Below are 21,818 nucleotides of genomic sequence, written 5' to 3'. Positions count from 1 at the left end.
CCTTACAACTGAGAGAGAGCATAAGGTCAAGATCGACATTCCTACCAGGAACGATGGTTTTGTCCTCAAGAGACGAGAAAAGGCACGATGATGGTCATCCCAAAATTTCTTCCGAAGATCAAGAGGTTTATCACAAGAGCGTTTTGAGTTTCTTGGAGGAGGTGGAGCATGCAGCCTCAGGAAGGGTTCGCTTCCCAAGATGACTAATGGGAACTAAGTCAGAGTCGTCGGAGGAAGCAGGGTCATCAGAGACGACGGAGTCATGAGGAGGCGAGGGGAGATTTTTACCCATTTCCCGTAGCCTTGAGCTTTGACGGGTGGAGGGGGTAGGAGTTTTCGCGTTCTTCGCCATTGAAGAGAGGAGAAGATGAACGGAGCTTTGGAAGAGAAAGGTGAGGAGAAAGACGAAAAAGGGGTTATGGGGATACGGGTAAAAGGGTGTAGGGAAAGGCAAAAGGTTTTATGGAAAAGGTAAAAAGTAAATATGGGAAGATGGGAAATATGATGGGAATACCATTTATGGCAAAGATTTGAGTACCCGAAAATCTTGGCACGGTTTGTTAGAAATTTAGACAGATTTATCAATAATTCCCAAAGAGCTTCTTAGCATGCAGAAACGTTCCTCAAGAAGGGGTTTAGTAAAAATATCAGCCAGCTGGTTTTCAGTGTTAACAAAAACAATTTCAAAATCTCCCTGAGCAACATGATTTCTGATAAAATGATGCTTAATATCTATATGCTTGGCCCTAGAATGATGCGTGATTTTTAGATAGACGGAGATAGCACTCAAATTATCACGTAAAATTTTTACAAAGTTTAAAAAACAAGTCATAATCACTTAGTTGGTAAGACATCCAAATTAGCTGTGTGCGCAAAGATTGACCAACAGCTATATATTCAGCCTCAGTAGTAGATAAAGAGACTGATCCCTGTTTTTTGCTATTCCAGGAAATAAGAGATTTTCCTAGAAGCTGGCAAGTACCACTGGTACTTTTTCTATCATCTTTATCACCTGCAAAATCTGCATCTGAAAAACCTTCAAGCGTAAAATCAGTGGTGTTAGGATACCATAAACCATAGTTAGTTGTTCCATGAAGATATCTAATGATACGTTTAACTAAAGAAGATGAGATTCCTTTGGAGCAAATTTTGGAATCTAGCACACCGCACACACTAAACATAATATCTGGTCGACTAGCAGTTAAATAAAGCAATGATCCAATCATACCGCGATACTTAGTTTCATCAACAGGTTTTCCTTGTTCATCCTTATCAAGAGAGCAAGTAGGACTCATTGGAGTTCCCATAGCTTTTGAGTCAGACATCCCAAATTTTTGGACGAGTTCTTTAGCATACTTAGCTTGACATATAAATATTCCAAAGTGTCGCTTGATGAATTTGTAGTCCCAAGAAGAATTTTAATTCTCCCATCATACTCATTTCGAACTCGCTTTGCACAAGATCAGAAAATTCCTTGCACATAGAGGGGTTAGAGCTTCCAAAAATAATATCATCAACATATATTTGTATGATAAGATTTCCTAAGGAGGATCGTTTAATGAAGAGATGTATCGATCTTTCCTCGAAAAAATCCATGGCTTACCAAGAAGGAGCTTAAGCGATCATACCATGCCCTAGGTGCTTGTTTAAGACCGTATAGAGCTTTACTTAATTTAAAAACGTGATAAGGAAATTTTAGGTTTTCAAAACCTGGCGGCTGTTTCACGTATACCTCTTCTTCAATGAACCCATTTAAGAAGGCGCTTTTAACATCCATTTGAAAAAGTTTGAATTTTTTAAAAGAAGCATGTTGACACCCAATTTTGTCCCTCCTTTATTTAATTTACTCGGGTTTCTAAATTTACTGACATGCTAAATACTTTATTTTTTCACTATTTTCTACTACTACTACTACTATTAATATCGCTACTTTTATTTTCAACGTTACTAGCATTACTTTATCACAAATCTTAAAATAGTTCGTCATCGTTTCATTTTAGAATTCGTACTCGTCAAATTAATTTTTACTTTATTACTATTTGTCTTTACATAGTATATGTTGTATTAGTTGTTAAATTAGAAGCCCAAAAATAATTAAATAGCGGAGGAAGGACCAATATTTTTCAGCCAAATTAATGGCCCAAAATACAAATACAATACTACTTCCCTATCCAAATAAACAACCCACGTTATATCAGCCCACATTTAAATTAATCGACCAGCCCAAACGAATTATTGACCCGGCCCAACTCCCCTTTTAACAAAAATGAAACCCTAGGGTTTCATTTTCCTCCTCACCCGCCTCCTTCGTCCCTCACTCTCTCTCTCTCTTCTCCACCGCCCCACCTACCTCTTCACCCGCTCCTCTCCACTCACCGCTGTCCCCCACGCCTCACGCTCCTCTCCACTCATCTCTGTCTCCCACGCTCCCTTCCTCCTTTCATAAACCCGAATCGAAACCCTATAAAAAGAGGTTGGTCTTGAATCGTTTTTGGGGGGATTATTCAGTGTTTTGGGGAAATTCCATTTTGTTTCTTGACATCAGTTCGAAATTCAAAACCTTATTTCTGTTTGCTCTTTTATTATTTCGGAGTCGAGTATGTAAAAGTTTTGGGGGGATTTTCTCAGGTTTTGGGAGGATACACAAGTTTCCGGTCCTCAAGTCTTAAGCTTCGTTTCTACTCTAGTCTTGATTTTATTTTAAAATCAGAAAAACCTTCTGTTGAAAATATAAGATTTGGGACTTGAAATCTTCATCGAAAGATAGCCTCGTTCTGAAAAATAGCCACATATTACTCTATTTTTTACTTTCCAATCTGAAGCTTTAATTACTTTAATTGGGTTCGGTTTCGTTCGAGTTCGAGTATAAATCCGAGACCTCGACGCCTCAGTTCATTGCACACGAAAGAGGTAAATCTTGATACATTTATTGCTTTTAGTCATTAGTTTCTGCCTTAGTTAAACTTTTAGCTTATTCTGCTATTTTTAGTTATGTAGTTTCTTTGTCGTCATGCTATTTTTTTTATGTTTGGGGCTGTTTGGATAGGATATTAGTTGCTAAAATGAATTTGCAGGACGTATACTGTAGTTTGGATGCTTATACTGAATTTTCAGGACTTAGAACCTATTTAAAACCGAATATACATAGGATATACAGTGGGTTATCAAGGTAAGAAGAAAGTATACATTCGATATACATCTGATATTCACACCGTGGTGTGTATATCTTAGGTATATTGTGTATATGATTAAAACAGGTCGGCACTGTCTCTCTCTCACTCTATTTGTTCAAGTAATACACCCCGACATGTATGTAATCCGCTTGGGTTAGACATGATGAAATGGTTATATGACATGTCGATTTTTTTTTTATTTTGATTTGGCCTCTGTTATGTGTAGTAGTATAATATGACTGTATTCAGGGTTCGTTTTGAGGTTTAGATGTTGCATATGAGAATTCGACGACCAAAATACTCGTCCTCAGCTTTGTCCATGTTTAGTCCTATTTGCCTAATTCCCTCTATATGGCTAACAGTATCTAGTAACACATCTCGCACTACCTGCGACTGTTTGGAAGTAATAAATATACTATACATTATCACATGCCTGTTCGCTTATTCGAAGCAACGATGAACCTGATTTAGTTTCAACCATTGTGTCCATGTACTGTTTTGTGGTAAGAGTTGTTGGATTGGTTCATGATCAATTGCGATGGGATTGATGTATGTGTTTAAGGTGGTACACTGTTTTGGTATAATTGCTAGCAGGGTTCCGCTATAATTTATGTTAGTTGGCTAATATAAATTGGTCGTGAATCATGTGCTTTGAATTCCCAAAATGTTCCCTGTCGGAAGTAACTGGGATCCTGCTATACCCTCTTCAAGTATGACATGATAAATGTGTGATCAATACATAAGATTCTAGACTGTTAGCATGTGCTGAATATATGCTTAAAAGGGGAACAAAGATGACATCTGTTTCAATGCCTGAAAAGAATTTGCCTGATTCAACTAAATTACACTTTGAAAAGTGACAAGATGAACATGATCCTGCCCTACCTGTGTTTAAAATGGCCACCATGTGGCACATGTTAATGTCTCTGTTTGGTCTCTTTACGTCTGGTTGCGACATTTCAGTTTCTTTCCTTTGTTTCCTCTTTTATCTTCTCGAATGCTATGTGTTGGTTAATCTATCCTAATTATAGCATTCTATCATGTCTGTTTGTTTACCTTCTGAACCTAATGCCATTATGTGATAGTTCTTATGCTGATCATGTTTAGTAAATGGTAGTATTTTAGTTAGTCACTGTGTTGACTTAGTTGTCTTATGTGTTCTTAGTATAAGCTCATTATTTCCTAATAAGTACATTCTGTTTGTTTCTACTAATGTGGGATTAAGGTTGACGAGTGGTTTTCAGTCCATTAAGTGACTTGGTCCTGCTATGTATTCATTTTGTTCCTAATACTTAAAACCAGTGTGATTATTAATACACCTATGTCAAGATGCCTATTTGATTTAGTTACATTAGGTGTCTCATGATAGTCTTTGAGTTTGGTAAGTTTAAACGGGATATAGATGAGAGCTAATTTCTAAGGACCGGCATAAGGTTTGAACTAAGTCTCAGACATCTGTTTCCTCTTGTTTGGTATGAATTGGCTTTGAGTTGGAAGCTTTGTACCTATTTATAAGATGTTGTTTTTCGTAGTGTCTTCAAATTCTCGTTTGGTCTGAAATCTGTTAAAGTTTATCAGCACGAATTAATTCGGCCACGTAGTTGTTTCAGCTGTACCATTGGCTGTCGCAAAACATGTCCTGTTTATGGTTTCTCTCAACGTGTCCCTGGTACATTTATACTGAGTTTTGTTTTAAGTCCTATATGTTATTGTACGAGCAAATATGCCTAGTTATGTATATGAATGTATACGACAGGTATACTTTAAGCCTATACATCCTTATGAATGTGTACACCTGAGATATACCAAAATATGTATAGTATATACACAATCATCGACCGTTTTGAGTGTATATTTTACGTGTTTAATTTTATTCATCGATTATATACTAATCCTTCTCTTTTCGTTTCTATGCATGATATCTCGCATACGAGTCTAAACGACTCGTCATCTCCTCCAGCATTTGGCGTTGGGCTAAAAGCCCAACATTATTCCTTTCTCGTCCAGTCCATCCACAGCAGTCCACAAAATGACTGGGCCGAAGCCCAAATAGCAAACAGAGTGCGGAAATTTCCAGAAAATGGGTTGAGCCCATTTGATTATATTTGCTCTTTATTCTGTGCATTTAAATTTGTATTTATGTAACTAACACTTTATTTGCTTATTTCCTTAGCTAGAATGAACAATAGCAAGTTAGTGGGGTTTAGTTTAGTAATGGGTAGTTAAACCATTAATCAACTCTACAAGTTTTATTTTCTTTTTACATCAAAGTTATTTATAACACCTATAATATTTACTTCTAGAACAATTGATTTTTTTTTAAAATTAGCATAACTACATGCTTTAAGCTAACAAATCAAAATTTGCCTATACTATCTTATAAATTTAAAACGTCACAAGTTTTACACTAACGTAGCTTATTTTGAGTACTAAAAGGCAAGCTAGGTCTGCGGATAACTTTTTCACTTTAGTTTCTGTCCAACACTTGAAGTACATATTTGTTTAAAATAACCTTCGTACAATATACGTTGAACTAATAGTCTTTCTATAAACTTTATTAAATAACTCTTTTAAATTTGTTAATCATTTTCTCCAAAACATAAACTTTACATATCCTGTTTCTTTTAGTTCATTTGTAATTAAACTCTTTTATGCAACTATTATTTTCTACAAGTTTCACTTTAAGTAACTTTAGCAATACTTACAAGGTATTTTCTTAAATATTTACATCTACATTTAGCCTTATTAAATAACATAAGTCCGGCCGGTTAACCATTGTTAATGGGTCTTAAAGGATGCCTAATACCTTCCCTTTAGACTAATTGAACCCTTACCTAAAATCTTAAGTTTCGCAGATCTTAAACAGAATTAACTTTAGATAATTACTTTAATAAACTTTAGGTGCCCTAATTCACCATAAATAATTAGGTGGCGACTCCTTAAAACAACAAAACAAATAGGAATCACCAATATGTCATACTCTACTTTAGCCCGGGTCAAAACGGGGTGTGACAAAGCATATGCAAGCAAAATTCTTATGGATTCCAACCTGGCAACAGGAGCAAAAGTTTCATCATAGTCAACACCTTCCTGTTGTGAATATCCTTGAGCAACGAGCCGGGCTTTGTTTCTAACTACTTCTCCAGCCTCATTTAGCTTGTTTCTGTATACCCATTTTGTGCCAATGATTGAAGCATTCTCAGGTTTGGGAACTAGATTCCACACTTTGTTCTTTTCGAATTGATCAAGTTCCTCTTCCATAGCCTTGACCCAAGTATTCATCTTTTAAGGCATCACCAACTTTCTTTGGTTCGCATTGAGAAATAAGAGCAAGATTTACGTTATTTTTAGTAGATGCTCTAGTTTTCCTCCCTTCATAGATGTCTCCAATAACAAATTTCTTTGGATAGTCGGGTTCACTTCTCCATTCGTTTGGGGCTTGCTCCAAGTAACCTCGCCGGCGAGGTTCATCGAAGTCGACTCGCGGGGTGCCTTTTCTTCGGTGGGTTTTGTAACCCCGCAAGTAAATGTACTTGTTGTCTTCTTCATCCGCAATTTTCCTTTTCTCGGCGAGGTTATTAGTATCATCAAATACAACATGAATAGACTCTTCAATAGATAAAGTACGTTTGTTATAAATTCTATAAGATCTACTAGTAGGAGAGTAACAAGAAATATACCTTCATCACTTCGAGGATCAAACTTACTAAGATTTTCTTTCCCATTATTGTGAACAAAACACTTACATCCAAAAGGATGAAAGTAGCTAATATTTGGTTTCTTACCCATCCATAGCTCATACGGAGTTTTCTTAAGAATTGGTCTAATTAGGCATCTATTCAAAATATGACACGCTGTACTTACCGCTTCTGCCCAAAAGTGATGTGGTAGGCTTGTTTCTATGATCATTGTTCTTGCTATATCTTGAAGAGTTCTATTTTTTCGTTCAACTACACCATTCTGTTGCGGAGATCGAGGTGAGGAGAAATTGTGTGTGTATCCTTGATCATTACAAAATTCCTCAAAGGCTTTATTTTCAAATTCTCCTCCATGATCACTTCTAATGGAAGTGATGTAATATCCCTTCTCACGCTGAATTTTCTCACAAAAAAACTTAAAATTCTTTAAAGTATCATCTTTATGAGCAAGAAATATTACCCAAGTAAAACGAGAGAAGTCATCTATTATAACAAATGCGTACCTTTTTCCTCCAATGCTAGCAGTTCTAGTAGGACCGACTAAATCCATATGAAGTAATTGCAGGGGCTTTGATGTAGACACAATATCTTTAGAACTAAAGGAGTTGCTAGTTTGTTTACCTTTTTGACACGAATCTCATAAGTGATCTTTTGTGTAGTTGAGTTTTGGCAATCCTATTACAAGATCATGTCTTGCTAGTTTTTCAATTAATCGCATACTAGCATGCCCAAGCTTCTTGTGCCACATCCACGGATCTTCTCCCATTGATGCCAAGCATATATGACCTTTAGCATTTTTGATAGAGTCCAGTGTATACATTTTTATTTACGCTTCTGGAAGAATCTTTGTTCCAGAGTCTTCTATGACACAACCTGATTTACTGAATCTGATCTCAAGATCTGAATCACATAGCTGACTTACACTTAACAAGTTATACTTAAGTCCCTTCACCAACCAAACATTTGAAATGTCACAGGAATTATTGAAGGCAATAGTACCAATACCAATTACCGTTCCAGTTGAATTGTCTCCAAAAGTTACCAATCCTCCATCAAAGTCAGCGACTGATTTGAATAGATTTTTGTCGCCTGTCATATGTCTTGAACACGCACCGTCTAGATACCATTTTCCCTTTTTCTTTTTCTTGTGGTGTTCCTGCAAGACAAAATTTTTACTCTTGTTTAGGTACCCAAGAGTTCTTGGGTCCTTGATGGTTAGTTTCAAAATATTTGATTTTCTTGGGTTTCCATATCCAACGAGTGCGATTGTAAAGCGAAATCTAGCGGTTATAATAATTATGCCCAAGTTTTCCACAAAGAAAAACACGTTTGAAAAGATTTTCTTTCCACAATATAGGAATCGGCTGAACTGTGCATTCCAGTTCTCCTTTCAGTTCTTCTAGTTGACTTATCAGTGTTCAAATAGCCAGTTTTCTTTGCTTCAAAATTTCTGGTTATTTGCACAACCCTTTTTTCAAATAAACTTGGGTGTATTTGATTGGTTTGACTTGACATGGTTATGGTTGGAAGGTTTTAATAAGATATCTAATCTAGATTGAAGATTATAAACTTCATTTTGGATTGAATTTTTTTTTCTTTTTCACAAATTTCTAATCTTGATTCCCATTCCTTTTTCTCCCTCTTGAGTTTTCTATATTCATCAAAGACATTATTTAGATCTATAAGAGTTTGATCTAATAATTCTTGGGTTTCTTCACATTTAGCACAGGAATGAGAACTTACCTTGCTGCCTTCTTCAAGAGCCATGAAACATATATTTTCACCTTCTTCAGATTCTTCATCTGAGATCCCATCTTCACTCCAACTGCTGAAAGCTCTTTGTTTTTGATAGCCTCTGGTTGGTTTCTTTCTTATCTCGGGACATTCGTACGCAATATGGCCATATTTTCCACATTCAAAACATTTTCCGTCATTCTTTGGTTTGTCCGTGGGGGTCTTGCCTTTTCTAAAGTTTGAGCTTCCTTTTCTGTTACTTCTTGATCTTCTCATAGCTTCTATCACGTGCCTCGAAATCATGGCTACTTCTTCTTCTTTAAAATCATCATCATCAGATTCCTCAACTTGAGCCTTGAATGCGACCACTTTCTTCTTTTCGTCCTTCTGGTATCTTTGGATATGATTCTTTTCAAAAGCTATAAGATTTCCTCTTAATTCATCATAAGTGAATTTATCCGATTTCCGTCTTCAAGAACAATGGCTTTGGTTTCCCAAGTCTTTGCGACTTCGACAAGCTTTCTAACTTGTTGAGAGTTGGTATAGGTTACTCAAGCGACTTGAGTTCTCCAATAATCTTGTCAATCTTGTGAACATTGATTCGATGTTCTCATCATCTTTCATCATGAAAGCTTCATAGTCGTGTCTTAGAGCATCAATTTTTGTTTCTCTTACTTTTGATGTTCCTTCATAAGTGACCTCAAGTTTATCCCACATTTCCTTGGCAGTATCACAATTTGAAATTTTTGCATACTCTTCTCCACTCACTGCACAGTAGAGCAAAGCTATTGCCCTTGCATTTATTTGTAGAGTCTCTTGTTGTTCTTTAGTAATGTCGTGTGACTCTAGATCAATTGTTGAAACTTCTGCATCTTCTTTGCTTTCGTTGTTCGCTCTGGGAATGGGTTTAAGTCCCTTTTTGATCACGACCCAGGCTTGATAATCGTTGATTGCACAAATATTTTAAACCTTTCCTTCCAGTGGCCATAATGTTCACCATTAAAGTATGGTGGTCTTGTTGTAGAGTGCCCATCTTGCAATATTGCTCCAGGAATCTGATATCCAGCCATTTGATCTTTTCTCACGTGCGGTTAAGCACTGAAAGTGAGACCTCGCTCTGATACCAATTGAAAGTGCAAGAGAGGGGGGTGAATTGTTAAAATTTTCGCTCTGTTAGTCGACTAGGTCAAGCCGGTAGTCGACTACCTACTCAGTGAATATTTAGGCAAGTGCGTAAAATAAATGACACATATAATTTATCTTGGTTCGCATTCAATGTGAATCCTAGTCCGATCCCTTGGGTTAAGGGTGATCTCTGTGATCTTTTTATAAGGTTTGGTACAATGAAGGTTTTGAATGAAGTTCCTACGTCTACACTCAAAACACTCTTATTCTTTTTGATACAAAGACTCACAAACTATAACTCTCCTTTCTCTCTTATTACACTATGAATCACACAGACTAACAATGTTTGTTTGAAAGTAAAGCAGAGCAATGGAGGTAATGAGACAATTGCATAATTCTTCGTTTGTGAGGCAGCCCTTTTATATTGTTTTAGGCACTTCACGCAGAGAGTTCAACCCAAGGGATTTGATCCTTGGAAATGGAATCAGAGATCCTATTTCCAAGAATAAGACCTCTCTGTTTCGCTTCCTGTGCGTTGAGGAAGCGTGAGAGATTTCTTACACCTCATGAGATATGCCTTTGATATTTTTCCTTCTTGAAATGATTTGATGCTGCTGAAATAATTCCTCTTTAAATTGCAGATGTGATTTCCTTTTTTGAAAGATATGCGGCTGAGAGTTACAGCTGGTTGCCCTAACCACGCTTGGGCTAGGAAGCCATATGTCGAGTGAGCCCAGCTCGTTGGGGCTACTCTGTGGGCTTCCAAGTTGTTGGGGCTGTTTTGTGGGCTCACATATATTCCTTATGTGATTTAATTTCTATACCTGCACAAGTAAAATTGTCATCATAAAAACTTGACACTAACAGAAGAGTCTCCACTCTCAATGATAATTTATTTACATGTTAATTCCAAATTAGAAATTGTAAGAGGTAATGAAAGGTATGGAGGGTTCAGTCTCATTTTTGAAGCCAATCTTTTCATTTCTACGCTTTCTCTCATTCTGCAGTTGATTGATCTGGTTGTAGCAATATATACTTTGTGGTGTATTTGGATGATAATTATATAATTACAGTTATTCCATTTGATTTATTCAGTGTTGGTTGTAGTTTTTCCTGTTTGATCTATGGACATATAGTGTCTTTTTGTTGTCTAGGAAAAAGAAATTGTGAGTAAATGTACTCTCCGTCCTTGCATGTCTTAGTTGGCATTTGGCCATGCGTTTTCAAACCATGGTTTTCAAACAATGGTTTCAAACCAGCGTTTGGACATGAGTTGTCACTCATGGTTTGAAACCATGATTTCAAACCCCAAATCATCCAAAAAGGCACAATTTGGGGTTTGAAACCATGGTTTCAACTTTTTAAATATAAAATTTAACCCATAAGTTTATATTTTGTAAAAAAAGACCCATAAGTTGATAGATATTTTTAACAATTACCCCCAACAATCATTTACCAATTTCATTAACTTCCATCAAATTTTATTTATGTCTAGCAACCTTTTAATTTATATATGTCTACCAATTTTATTTATGTCCACCAACCATCCAATCCTTTATTTAAGTAGAGTTGGGCTAGAATTTCTTTAGCCCATATAGAAGTGAGACTCAAAAGCCCAGCCTTTCTTGGCCCGCCGGCCTCAAGGGTTGGGCTGAGGCCAGCCCTTAAGGCCAGAAAAGAATAATAAATTAATTAATTTTAAAAAAAATATAAGTAAATTAAACAAAAAGATAAAAAGTAATGAGAAAAAAGAATGTACTTACTACTAAGTAGTAAATAAGAAACTAGAGTAATACTTTTTAGTCTTAGAATTTATATTATGCTTAATTTCTTTTGAATGTGATCTGAATTAGTGATCAAAAATAATAATTTATATTTGTTCTCTTAATTTTTTTTTTCTTCTATGATATGAATTTGCGCAAGAATGGATTGTAGAAGATTCTATTTCATATTGTAAAAGTTTCATGTTCAAATTGTACCAAAAATCACTTAGAAAATGTTATTTCGGAAGACGAAAAGAACTTTAAAGTGTAGCCTCCATCTCGGCAGCCGCTGCCCGCTAGTGGCGGGTTGAGCTGCCATTTTGCAGGCCTTTCAATTAAAAGGGTCAGCCCGTCCTAACCCATTTAATTCTTTGGCCCTTTAGGGCTGGGTTGGGTTGGGTTGGGCCAATCCATATTGACACCTCTAGTGAAAATCATCAACTTTGCTTGAAAAATCAAACTCTCCCCTCAATTATGAACAATAGACATTATTCCCCCTTTATTGGATGCAATGTCAATTTTACATGCATGTACTCACACACACATATAATCTATTATTTTGCATATATATGCATGTGTATATTTAAGTTTTACTTCTCTTATTCTATATTGTCAACATATAAACGAGTTTTCGTTGTCAGTAATGGAATATTTTTTAAATAATAATTTAAAATTCATTTACAATATACATAGATAATCTTTTAGGAATTTGTTACAGAATATACCATTGTTTTTATTAATTAGTTTGTATAATTACCTGCATTGAATATATTTATAAAGTTATTATTACCTTTTTTTTTTATTTGTATAAATACATATATTAGAGTTTTGATTATTATTAATAAAATAAAATCTTATTCTTCTCATTATTTCATTATAGAACGATACTAATCTTATTCTTCTCATTATTTCATTATAGAACGATACTAATCTTGTTCTTCTCATTATTTCATTATAGAACGATACTAAGTTATATACTCACTTAGAATTTCTTATTTTTCTTTTTTCGTCTCAAAAATGATATTTATCTTCTTATAAGAAATTTTGTTACACAGATTAAGAAGATAAAATATATGATGATTTTAAAGAAATAAAAGAAAAAAAGACAAGTTGAGAGTGTAAGCGTAAAATAGAAATTTAAAAAAGTTAATTAGGATAAAGTGGGGAGAATGTCTATTATTCATAATTGAGGGGGAAGTTTGATTTTTAAAGCAAAATTGGGATTTTCACCCTTTGTAAAAATGGGTAAATCCACTAGTTATATAATTATATGATTTATTTATTACATATCAGAAGCATACAGTTTTTTTCTTAAATATACATGATTTACAATGTACAGAAATCATATATGCATACCTTAGGTTTCCCGTGAAATATATTTTTTATATTGTCAGGATATATGAGATGTGTATGGTGTAAAAATAAGTATATAAGCTAAGTGAGATAATATGTCCTATATAAATATATAGATAAAATATACATGCAATCAGAGGCGAAGCCAGGATCTGGAGTCTATGGGTTCGGGATTCTAGTCGTTTAAAGTTACTGGGTTCTAAATTAATAATTTGTATGTATTCAAAGATTTTTTTTAATAAACAGAGTTTGGACCAAAGTTACTGTGTTCGACCGAACCCGTGATCAATGAGCTAGCTCGCCCCAGCATGCAATACATAATAAGTACACATGTAAATTACACTACTAAAAAACAAGGAATTAGTGACAGACAAAATTTCATAGATAAATAGCAAAAATTTCATGCTAATCTCATTTAGCTACGGATTAACGACGAATTATAAGAAAATCTAATTAGCGATGAATTAGCTAGGGATTACCGACAAATTCCATAGCTAATCATATAATAATATCAAGTATACATAATTTATATTGTATAATACATCTAAGATATTTTTATTATACCACACGTATATATGATTTATAGTGTGTGGGTGTATACCTTAATTTTTTTCATGAAATATATACAATTTATATATTCAGAATATACATGAAATATATTTAAACAAACAAATTAGTTCTCCTTTTTTGAATTTTGTGACTTTTCGTTTTTTCCTTTTATAAACAGTATAATAAAGAGCAATACACAATAAGGAAAGAGGAATTCTTGGAGCGGAAATTGTGGAAGAAATTGATTGGGTCAGTTCATTTAATATATAGGGTTCTACTATTAAGGTATTTATTATTAGGGAAAACTACGTATATATACATGTTAAGGAGAAATATTTACGAAACGTAACGATAGTTTTCCTTATTTACAAAACATAACGATATATTACAAAACATGACGGATTTTCATATATTTTTCGTTTTTTTTATTTTTTTTCCAGAAAATATATATATTTTTTATAAAAAAAATATTTTTTTTAAAAAAAAAAAAATTTATTTTTTTAAAAAATAATTTTTATATATATTTTTTAAATATTAATTTTTATTTTTTTTTGCTCAATGGCTTAAAAAATTACCTCATATTTCTATGTATGAAAGTTGTATGAAATGTGTATGTGTGAGCAAAATTTTTAATATAATTTTCATATACAAAATTTTGAGCGAAAACTTTAAGCCTTGAATATTGTATGAAAATTGTTACAATGTTGTTGTAGTTGTATTAATTTTCCGTAAAACCTAATATGAAATTTATATACAAACAATGTGAATGAAATTCTAAGTCTTGAGGAAGATATACACATTTCATACCATTCTCATGCATAAAATTTTAAGCATAATGTTTAAGCCTTGATCAAGATATACACATTTCATACGTTCTTCATACATAAAATTTGAGCGAACTTTTAAGCCTTGAGCAAGATATACACATTTCATACACAAAAATTTGAGCGATTATTTTAAGTCTTGAATGTTGTATCAAAGTTATATACAATGTTGTTGTAGTTGTATTAATTTTACGAAATCTAACATGAACTTTATACATGAAAATGTGAGCGAAATTTTAAGACATGAGCAAGATACAAATTTCATATTGTTTTCATACACACAATTTTGAGCGGATTTTTTAAGCCTTGAACGAGATATACACATTTCATACATTTTTCATACACTAAATTTTGAGCAAACTTTTTAAGTCTTGAGCGAGATATACACATTTCATACAACTTTCATACATAAGTTTTTGAGCAAAAAAAAAAATATTAATTTTTTAAAAAAATAAAAATAAATTTAAAAAAAAAAAAATTTTAAAAAAATAAAAAAATATTTTTAAAAAAATGATTTTTAAAAAATAAAAAATAATTTAATTTTTTTTTTTTTTTTAAATATAAAGCATGTTTTGTATAGGATTTGTAATGTTATGTTTTGTAAATATAAAACTATCGTCACGTTTCGTAAATATTTCTCCTTAAGATGTATATATATGTCAAAGACCCTTATTATTATTCGGCTATAATTCGTATAATCATTTTTATGCTAAAAATCAGCAATGGCAATTTTAACACTGCTTATTTACGTTATCTTCTCATTATATAATACTCCCTTCGGATAAAAAAAATAGTGTTCATTTAGTCTTTTTTTTGGGTCAAAAGAAGTGTCCACTTATCAAATAAAAAAAAATAACTTTGTTTTTCCAGATTTGCCCCTATTAAGTGTTATATGATCAAATTTCAATATCTATTTAATTAGAGTTGGTTTAGTCAAATTATCTATTTTTATCTAGGAGTGAGTATTTTTCTAAGGGTTTGCAAGTGACTAAGTGGAATTTGGGCCTAAGGCCTTGCCTTAGCCGGTTATAACGATTTAGGTTTTAGCTGCTTAGAAATATGGGATAATTACTTGGGGTAGAGAAGATATAGGTGGTATTTACTTTTAGTAACTACACTTTGTTTTAATTGCATCTGATAGCTAAATATTGTATCTTAATCACACAAGCTAACTAAACTCCTCTCCTTCTCTCTTCGCTGCTCTCTTCCCTCTTTTCTCTCTCGCCCATCTCTCCTCTCCTTCTCTCTTCACTGCTCTCTTCCCTTTTTCCTCTCTCGCCCATCTCTCTTCTCCCTCAACTTTCTCTCCTGTTCCCTTCTTCGCCATTGGAGCAGAGCAATTGAAGCTAAAATCACTTTTTCTTCAATCAAAGCTTGTAGGAAAGTGTTTTTTTTCTTCACTTTTTCTTCAATCAAAGACTTGACATGGTGGAATGAATCCATGGCCACCGCCACCATCGTTTCTCCGTCGTCAAATCAGATTTTTTAAGATCTGAGTGTATTTTCTGAGATCTAAGCATATTTTATTTTTTGTATCTCAGATCTGGATGTATTTTAAGGGTTGTTGTTGTTGTTGCGAAATTTCTGGCAGATCTGACGGAAATCGTTGGCAAATCTAGCCGAAACTAGTGGTTGGTGTTGTTGTATTCACGAAAACGGCGATTGTATTCACTTTTTTGAGTTTGTTTGGTTAAATTTTTAGATTGTATTCATTTTTTTTAGTGTGTATTTGTTAATTTTTGGAGTATATATGTTTTTATGTATTCAGTTTTACTTGTTGTATTTATGAATACAACAAGCCCGTTTATGAATACAGATAATCATTTCATGAATACAATGAAAAAAGAAGAAAAGAATTCGTTGTATTCATGAATACAGCGAAAAAAATGTATACAGCCGAAAAAAAAAATGAATACAGTGAAAACCAGTTGTATACAGCGAAAAATGAAACAAGCTACAATGTTTGCTACGACGCGTAAATACTAAACATGTAGCTACGCCCAATATTTAACCCTTAAAAGGTAGTCATTTGTGAAATTTTCCCTAGAAATATCTGTTCACTAATTTGTTATTCGTATTTGGTTTAGATCTTAGTACAGTCATGGCTGAAGAAGAGAATCTAACCGACTTGGTGGCTGATGTAAGTTCAGCTTTTCCTTTGTCTGTGTTCCTCTTTAGAGTAATTTCTTTTTGAAGTTCCTGTATTTGCTATATCTCGCTGCATTATCTCTTGTTAGTGCCTCTTTGTTTGTATGGGAAAAGTAATTCCTGTGTTTAGGTTCCTACTACGTAGAATTTGTTAACTATGTAAGGCTGTTTGAATACTTTTTTAAACAGTTGTAACTAGGGGTGGCAAAATGGGTAAAAAATATGGTTATTCGCCCGACCCAACCCATTTAAAATGGGTTGGATACCCAACCCATTTAAAATGGATCCAATATGAGTCAACCCATATTATCCACTTAAAATATGGGTAAATTAATGGGTAAAATGGGTAAAACTCACAATATATAACGTGAGTTCGGTATGCCAATTTTCTCATGTTTGTTTGTTTAAAAATTTTGGAAAATATTTTATTTAGAAAAATAAGTTCGTTAAAAATGAGGAAAATGACTTTCCTAATAAAATTAGGAAAACAAGTCCCACAATTGACATTTCACCAACCACACCACCCACACCCCCACCACCACCCAACTCACACCTCTCAAACTGTCATTTTTTAAAAGAACTATCTTAAATACCACGCTTTTAAAAGAAGAGAGAGGTACTTTCAGGATGACATTGGAAAACAAAGATTGAGTCCAACCTGAATTGTTTGATAGATGATGGTAGATTTAGTGATGGGAAATTGTTTTGGTTATGTTCTTTTGTGCCTTTAACTTCATATAGTAATTTTGTTATATTATTTATATTGGTTAGGATTAATTCAAGTTAAGAATGATGTTAGACATGTATTTGCTATACAATTCATTGGATGTTGTATAAAATTTTGTTTACTAATACGAAGATAAGACTAGTTTACTATAAAAAATAGATAGTTTATCTTTGTTTGTCTTTATACATATTTCTACTTTTTACTTTTCATACAAATTTCAGTATTTTTTAAGCGAAAATAAAATAATAAAAGTCACTATTAATTAAAAAAATTGGGGCCTCAAATTTTTGGGGCTTGAAGCAAGACTTTACTAGCTTTCCCTCCGTGCCACGATATTTTTTCTTGCTTATGCGTAACAAGTTAATCTGCAGTTTTATTTTATTCTAATTTTACTATTACTCCAAACCTCGATCACTTGCTAAAATATGAAAAATTATTAGACTACAATTAGCTTTCGGAAGTATGGATGAATTTAAAATTTTCTTATCACCAAAACAATGGATTTCTCTCTCTGATAATCTCAAATATAAGTATTTGAAATCGGTTCAAACCAACCTTGTTACTTATTAGCCTTCATCCTTTTAAGTAACTCTCAAACTGTCCCTTTTTAAAAGAACTATCATAAATACCACGCTTCTGAATTTGCAAAGAATTTATTGTAGCATCATCCTTCATAAGAAAAAAATTAACAAACTTGATTAACACCTTTTTTGGGCTGTAAAAAATTCATTTATTTTGGACAAAGAAAAAATGCTTGAAATTTATTTATTTTGGAATGGAGAGAGTACTTTCTAGTAATGAGTAATTTTCTTACTGATTTTGCCAAAATTAAAAACACCACTTATTATAAAACGGAGGAAGTAACAATGTTACGTCAATTTAATAAGGGTAATCTGAAGTTGAAAAGTGAATTCTAAGTAATTGCATACTCTAATAGGTTTCACTAAGAACCATATAGAATAATTTCTCTAGTAAATAGCTATCCCCAACTGGTAATCATCAGAATGAAACCAATCACTTGATAATAAGGAATGTGCATTTTAGGTGAAAAATGAGAAGATAATAATGTCTCGTTTTTTCCAAGGTAAGGAATTTAAATTCCTCCATAATAGAGAGAATTATCAAAAGTAAGGGTCAAAAACAGAAAGTGAAAATAGTGAAAACAAGGTTTTGGTTGTTTTCAAAATTCCAAAAAATTGTATTTGAAATTTCCATGGCTAAACACTAGTTTAAAAAAAAAAAAAGTGAAAAAAAATTATGGAAAAAAGTGAATAATTTCCATGGCCACACAGGTCCTTAGTAAAAGTATGGTGTCTTGGTTAATCAGACATGTCTTCTCCCGCTCCTTCCCCATCCCCGTCGGAGTGGCAGCCACCCACATCCCTACCTCTTCTGCCGCCACCAAACATCAGTCAAGTTTGGACAATCAATGTACATTATGAGTTTTGTTTGATCAAAAGTGCACTTGATAATTATCTGTACTTCTCTCTTGATACGAAATTTACCAGATGCATATTTCACGTGTAGCCACATTTAGTTCCCCATTTTCCAAAACCGATATGAGTTAATGAAATCAAATGTGGATGAATGAAAGCTGATTCAAGTTGGGTAACATTGATCGATGCCGCTGGCACCTCCTCAATTTTACCGGTAATAATGGATGCATATGGAAAAGTAATCCATCCGACTTTGATGTTTTGAGGGATTATTCGACAAACACTTCAATTAGCCTTCTTTGTGGACAAGACATAAAATTTGGGAAGCTTAAAAGTTTTGGGATGTAGTCTAGTGAATTAGCTAGCCTGATGGTTACTTCTGGGCTTGTCGGGGAGAGTGAAGAGTTAGAGAAGAAGAAAAACACTATACAAATCTGCATGCAGTATATGGAAATACATTGATTTTAGCGTGTTGGTTTAACATACGAGATTCTACTTGCAAGGGATTTTTCTCTTGCTGAATTTATTGAAATATTGAAAGAGACTTTAATACATTTGATGATGTCAAATTCCGGATGAAACAATGACATTTTGGGGTTTTGAATAGGGTAAAAAGCCTGTGATTGTGATTGAGAAGGGTAGTTGTATAAAGTCGTAATGCCGGGTCAGATAGTTTTTTTGACTTGGACATGTGTCTTCAGGTTTCTTGCTGGTTATATTCAATAGAAGTACTACTCCATATTTCATATTGGTTTTTTTGCTATAACAGTACTACTTTCCCTTCCGTGACTAAGCATTTATTTTCCTTATTCTTTTTCTTCTTTAGTTCTTCTATTATATAAATACTAGTACCAATCTTTATGAAGTTGCATGCATGATCAATCCCGGATCAATAGAATAGGTGGCCTGAATCCAAAATTTCAAAAGAGACCTTAAGGATTTATATTAGTAAATATTAATTCATGTTAAGAAGATGTTAGACATGTATTTGCAATATAATCCATTATATGTTGTTGTATAAAATTTTATTTACTAATATGAAGATCGGAGTAGTTTAATTCAAAATTCTAATATATTTTACTATAAAAAGTAGATAGTTTTTCTTTCTTTGTTTTTATAAATATTTTTCACTTTTTATTTTCAACTTTAGATTGGCGAAAATAAAATCATAAAATTCACTTTTAATTAAAATTTGGGGCGTCAAATTTTTAAGGCCCTGAAGCAAATGCTTTACTAGTCTCCCCTTTGAGCCACACTCATGTGTTTGGGTATATTTTTTCTTGCTTATGTGAAGCAAGTTGTTAATCTATATTTTTATTTAATTCTAAGTTTATTATTACTCCAAATTTGCGATCACCTGCTACAATATGAAAAATATTAGACTACAATTAGCTTTCGGAAGTATAGACGAATTTCTTTCTCAGATAATCTCAAATATAGGTATTTGAAATCGGTTTGAGCCAACCTTATTAGGCTTCATTCTTATAAGTACCCCTCAAACTGTCCTTTTTTATTAAAGAACTATCCTAAATACCATGCTTCTGAATTTGCAAAGAATTTATTCTAGTGTCGTTCTTCATAAAAATAATTAACAAACTATAGAAGTGACGAACTTTTATATTGCAAGAAGTAACATACTCCCTTCGTTTCATCATAAATGGTGTTTTATCTTTTCATATTATTTCAAAATAAGTATTGTTTCACAAAAAAAAAAAAAGAGGGGGGGGGGGGGGGTTAATTTTTTTCTTCCAAGTTTACGCTTATTTAAAAAAAAAATGAAGTTTTACGGAGAACTATTTCTTGTTAGAAGCATTTAATTAAGGATAGGTTAGTGAAAGTACTTCTTACTCTCTCCGGTCCAAAATAAATGAATTTTTGGGGTGTGTGACACGCCCCTTAAGAAAGTTCATTAATACATTAACTAAAGGATCTTTTGTTTGAGAGAACGGTAACTTGCAAAAAATTAATTAATACCTTTTTTGGGCTTTGAAAAAATCATATATTTTGGACAAAGGAAAAATGCTAGAAATTTATTTTTTTTGGAATGGAGAGAGTACTTTCTATAAGTGAGTAATTTTCTTAATGATTTTGCCCAAATTAAAAACACCACTTATTATAAAATGAAGGGAGTAACAACGTTACGTCAATTTAATGAGGGTAATCTGAAGTTAAAAAGTGATTTCTAATTAATTGCATACTCTAATAGGTTTCACTAACAACCATATAGAGTAATTTCTCTAGGAAGTAGCTATCCCCAACTGGAAATCATCACAATGAAACCAATCACTTGATATTAAGGAATGTGCATTTAGGTGGAAAATGAGAAGATAATAGTGTCTCATTGTTCCCAGATAAGGAATTTATTCCTCCATAATAGAGAGAATTATCAACAAACAGAAAGATGCATAAGATCAGAGGTGGATTCAGAATTTGAAGCTTGTGGGTTCCCAGCTAGCAGCGTCTGTTGTTACTTGATTCTCAGCTCAAATTTCTTATATATTTGAAGGGTTTCACATTATAAATACAAGATTCGGATAAAAGTTGTGAGTTCTCGCGAACCCACACCCAATGGTGTGGATCCGCCCCTGCATAAGATCAAAGGTCTTTATGACATAATTGAGAAAAATGATTGTTTACCCTAAAATTTAACTAGTAGGTCAACCAATTAAATTTAGGACACTAGCAATAAACTTATAGCCTGTTTGGCCAAGCTTATTTTTCCTCCAAAAGTACTTATTTTTTCAATAAGTACTTATTTTAAAAAAAAAGTGAGGTGTTTGGCCAAACTTTTGAGAGAAAATAACTGCTTTTGGGCAGTAGCAGAAGCAGTTTTTCATAAGTTAAAAAAAATAGCTTTTGCCCAAAAGCACTTTTTTTAAAAATACTTTTGAGAAAAATACACATAGAATCACTTTTTAAAAGCTTGGTCAAACACTAACTGCTGCTCAAAAGTACTTTTTAAATTAATTGGCCAAACACAAACTGTTTTTAGCTAAAAGTACTTTTTCAAATAAAATGTTTTTAGAAGCTTGGCCAAATAAGCTATTAATCCACTACCTTGTAATCCTTTAACAAAATAATGATAAAGAATGCAACTTAATGTAAATAACGAATAATAAAGCAAGAGTAAAAGAAATAATTATTACTATTTATTTGATCGATTCGGCTGAGAAGTACTGGTGAACATTATACGATGTTTGAGAGCTTGTAACGACAGCAATTTTGGCAGATTAATAGTACAGTAAATCATGTGTTTACAGTGAAGAATTAAAGCGCTATTTATATATA

The 21,818-nt window shown here is 33.2% G+C and overlaps 1 protein-coding gene across 1 annotated transcript; it reads right to left on the bottom strand.

Annotated features, from left to right (window-relative positions):
- Positions 1–568: 568 nt before the first annotated feature.
- LOC132066383 (secreted RxLR effector protein 161-like) lies at positions 569–1,325 on the bottom strand. Its single transcript, XM_059459706.1, has 2 exons — positions 888–1,325; positions 569–694 (listed from the first exon to the last, which is right to left on the bottom strand). The coding sequence occupies exons 1-2, from the start codon at positions 1,323–1,325 to the stop codon at positions 569–571; spliced, it is 564 nt and encodes a 187-aa protein (XP_059315689.1).
- Positions 1,326–21,818: the final 20,493 nt, after the last annotated feature.

The sequence above is a fragment of the Lycium ferocissimum genome, chromosome 1 (genome assembly GCF_029784015.1).
Source record: "Lycium ferocissimum isolate CSIRO_LF1 chromosome 1, AGI_CSIRO_Lferr_CH_V1, whole genome shotgun sequence".
Lineage (NCBI taxonomy): Eukaryota > Viridiplantae > Streptophyta > Magnoliopsida > Solanales > Solanaceae > Lycium > Lycium ferocissimum.
The sequence above is the reverse complement of the archived record's forward strand: the minus strand, read 5'-3'. Positions and strand labels throughout refer to the sequence as shown.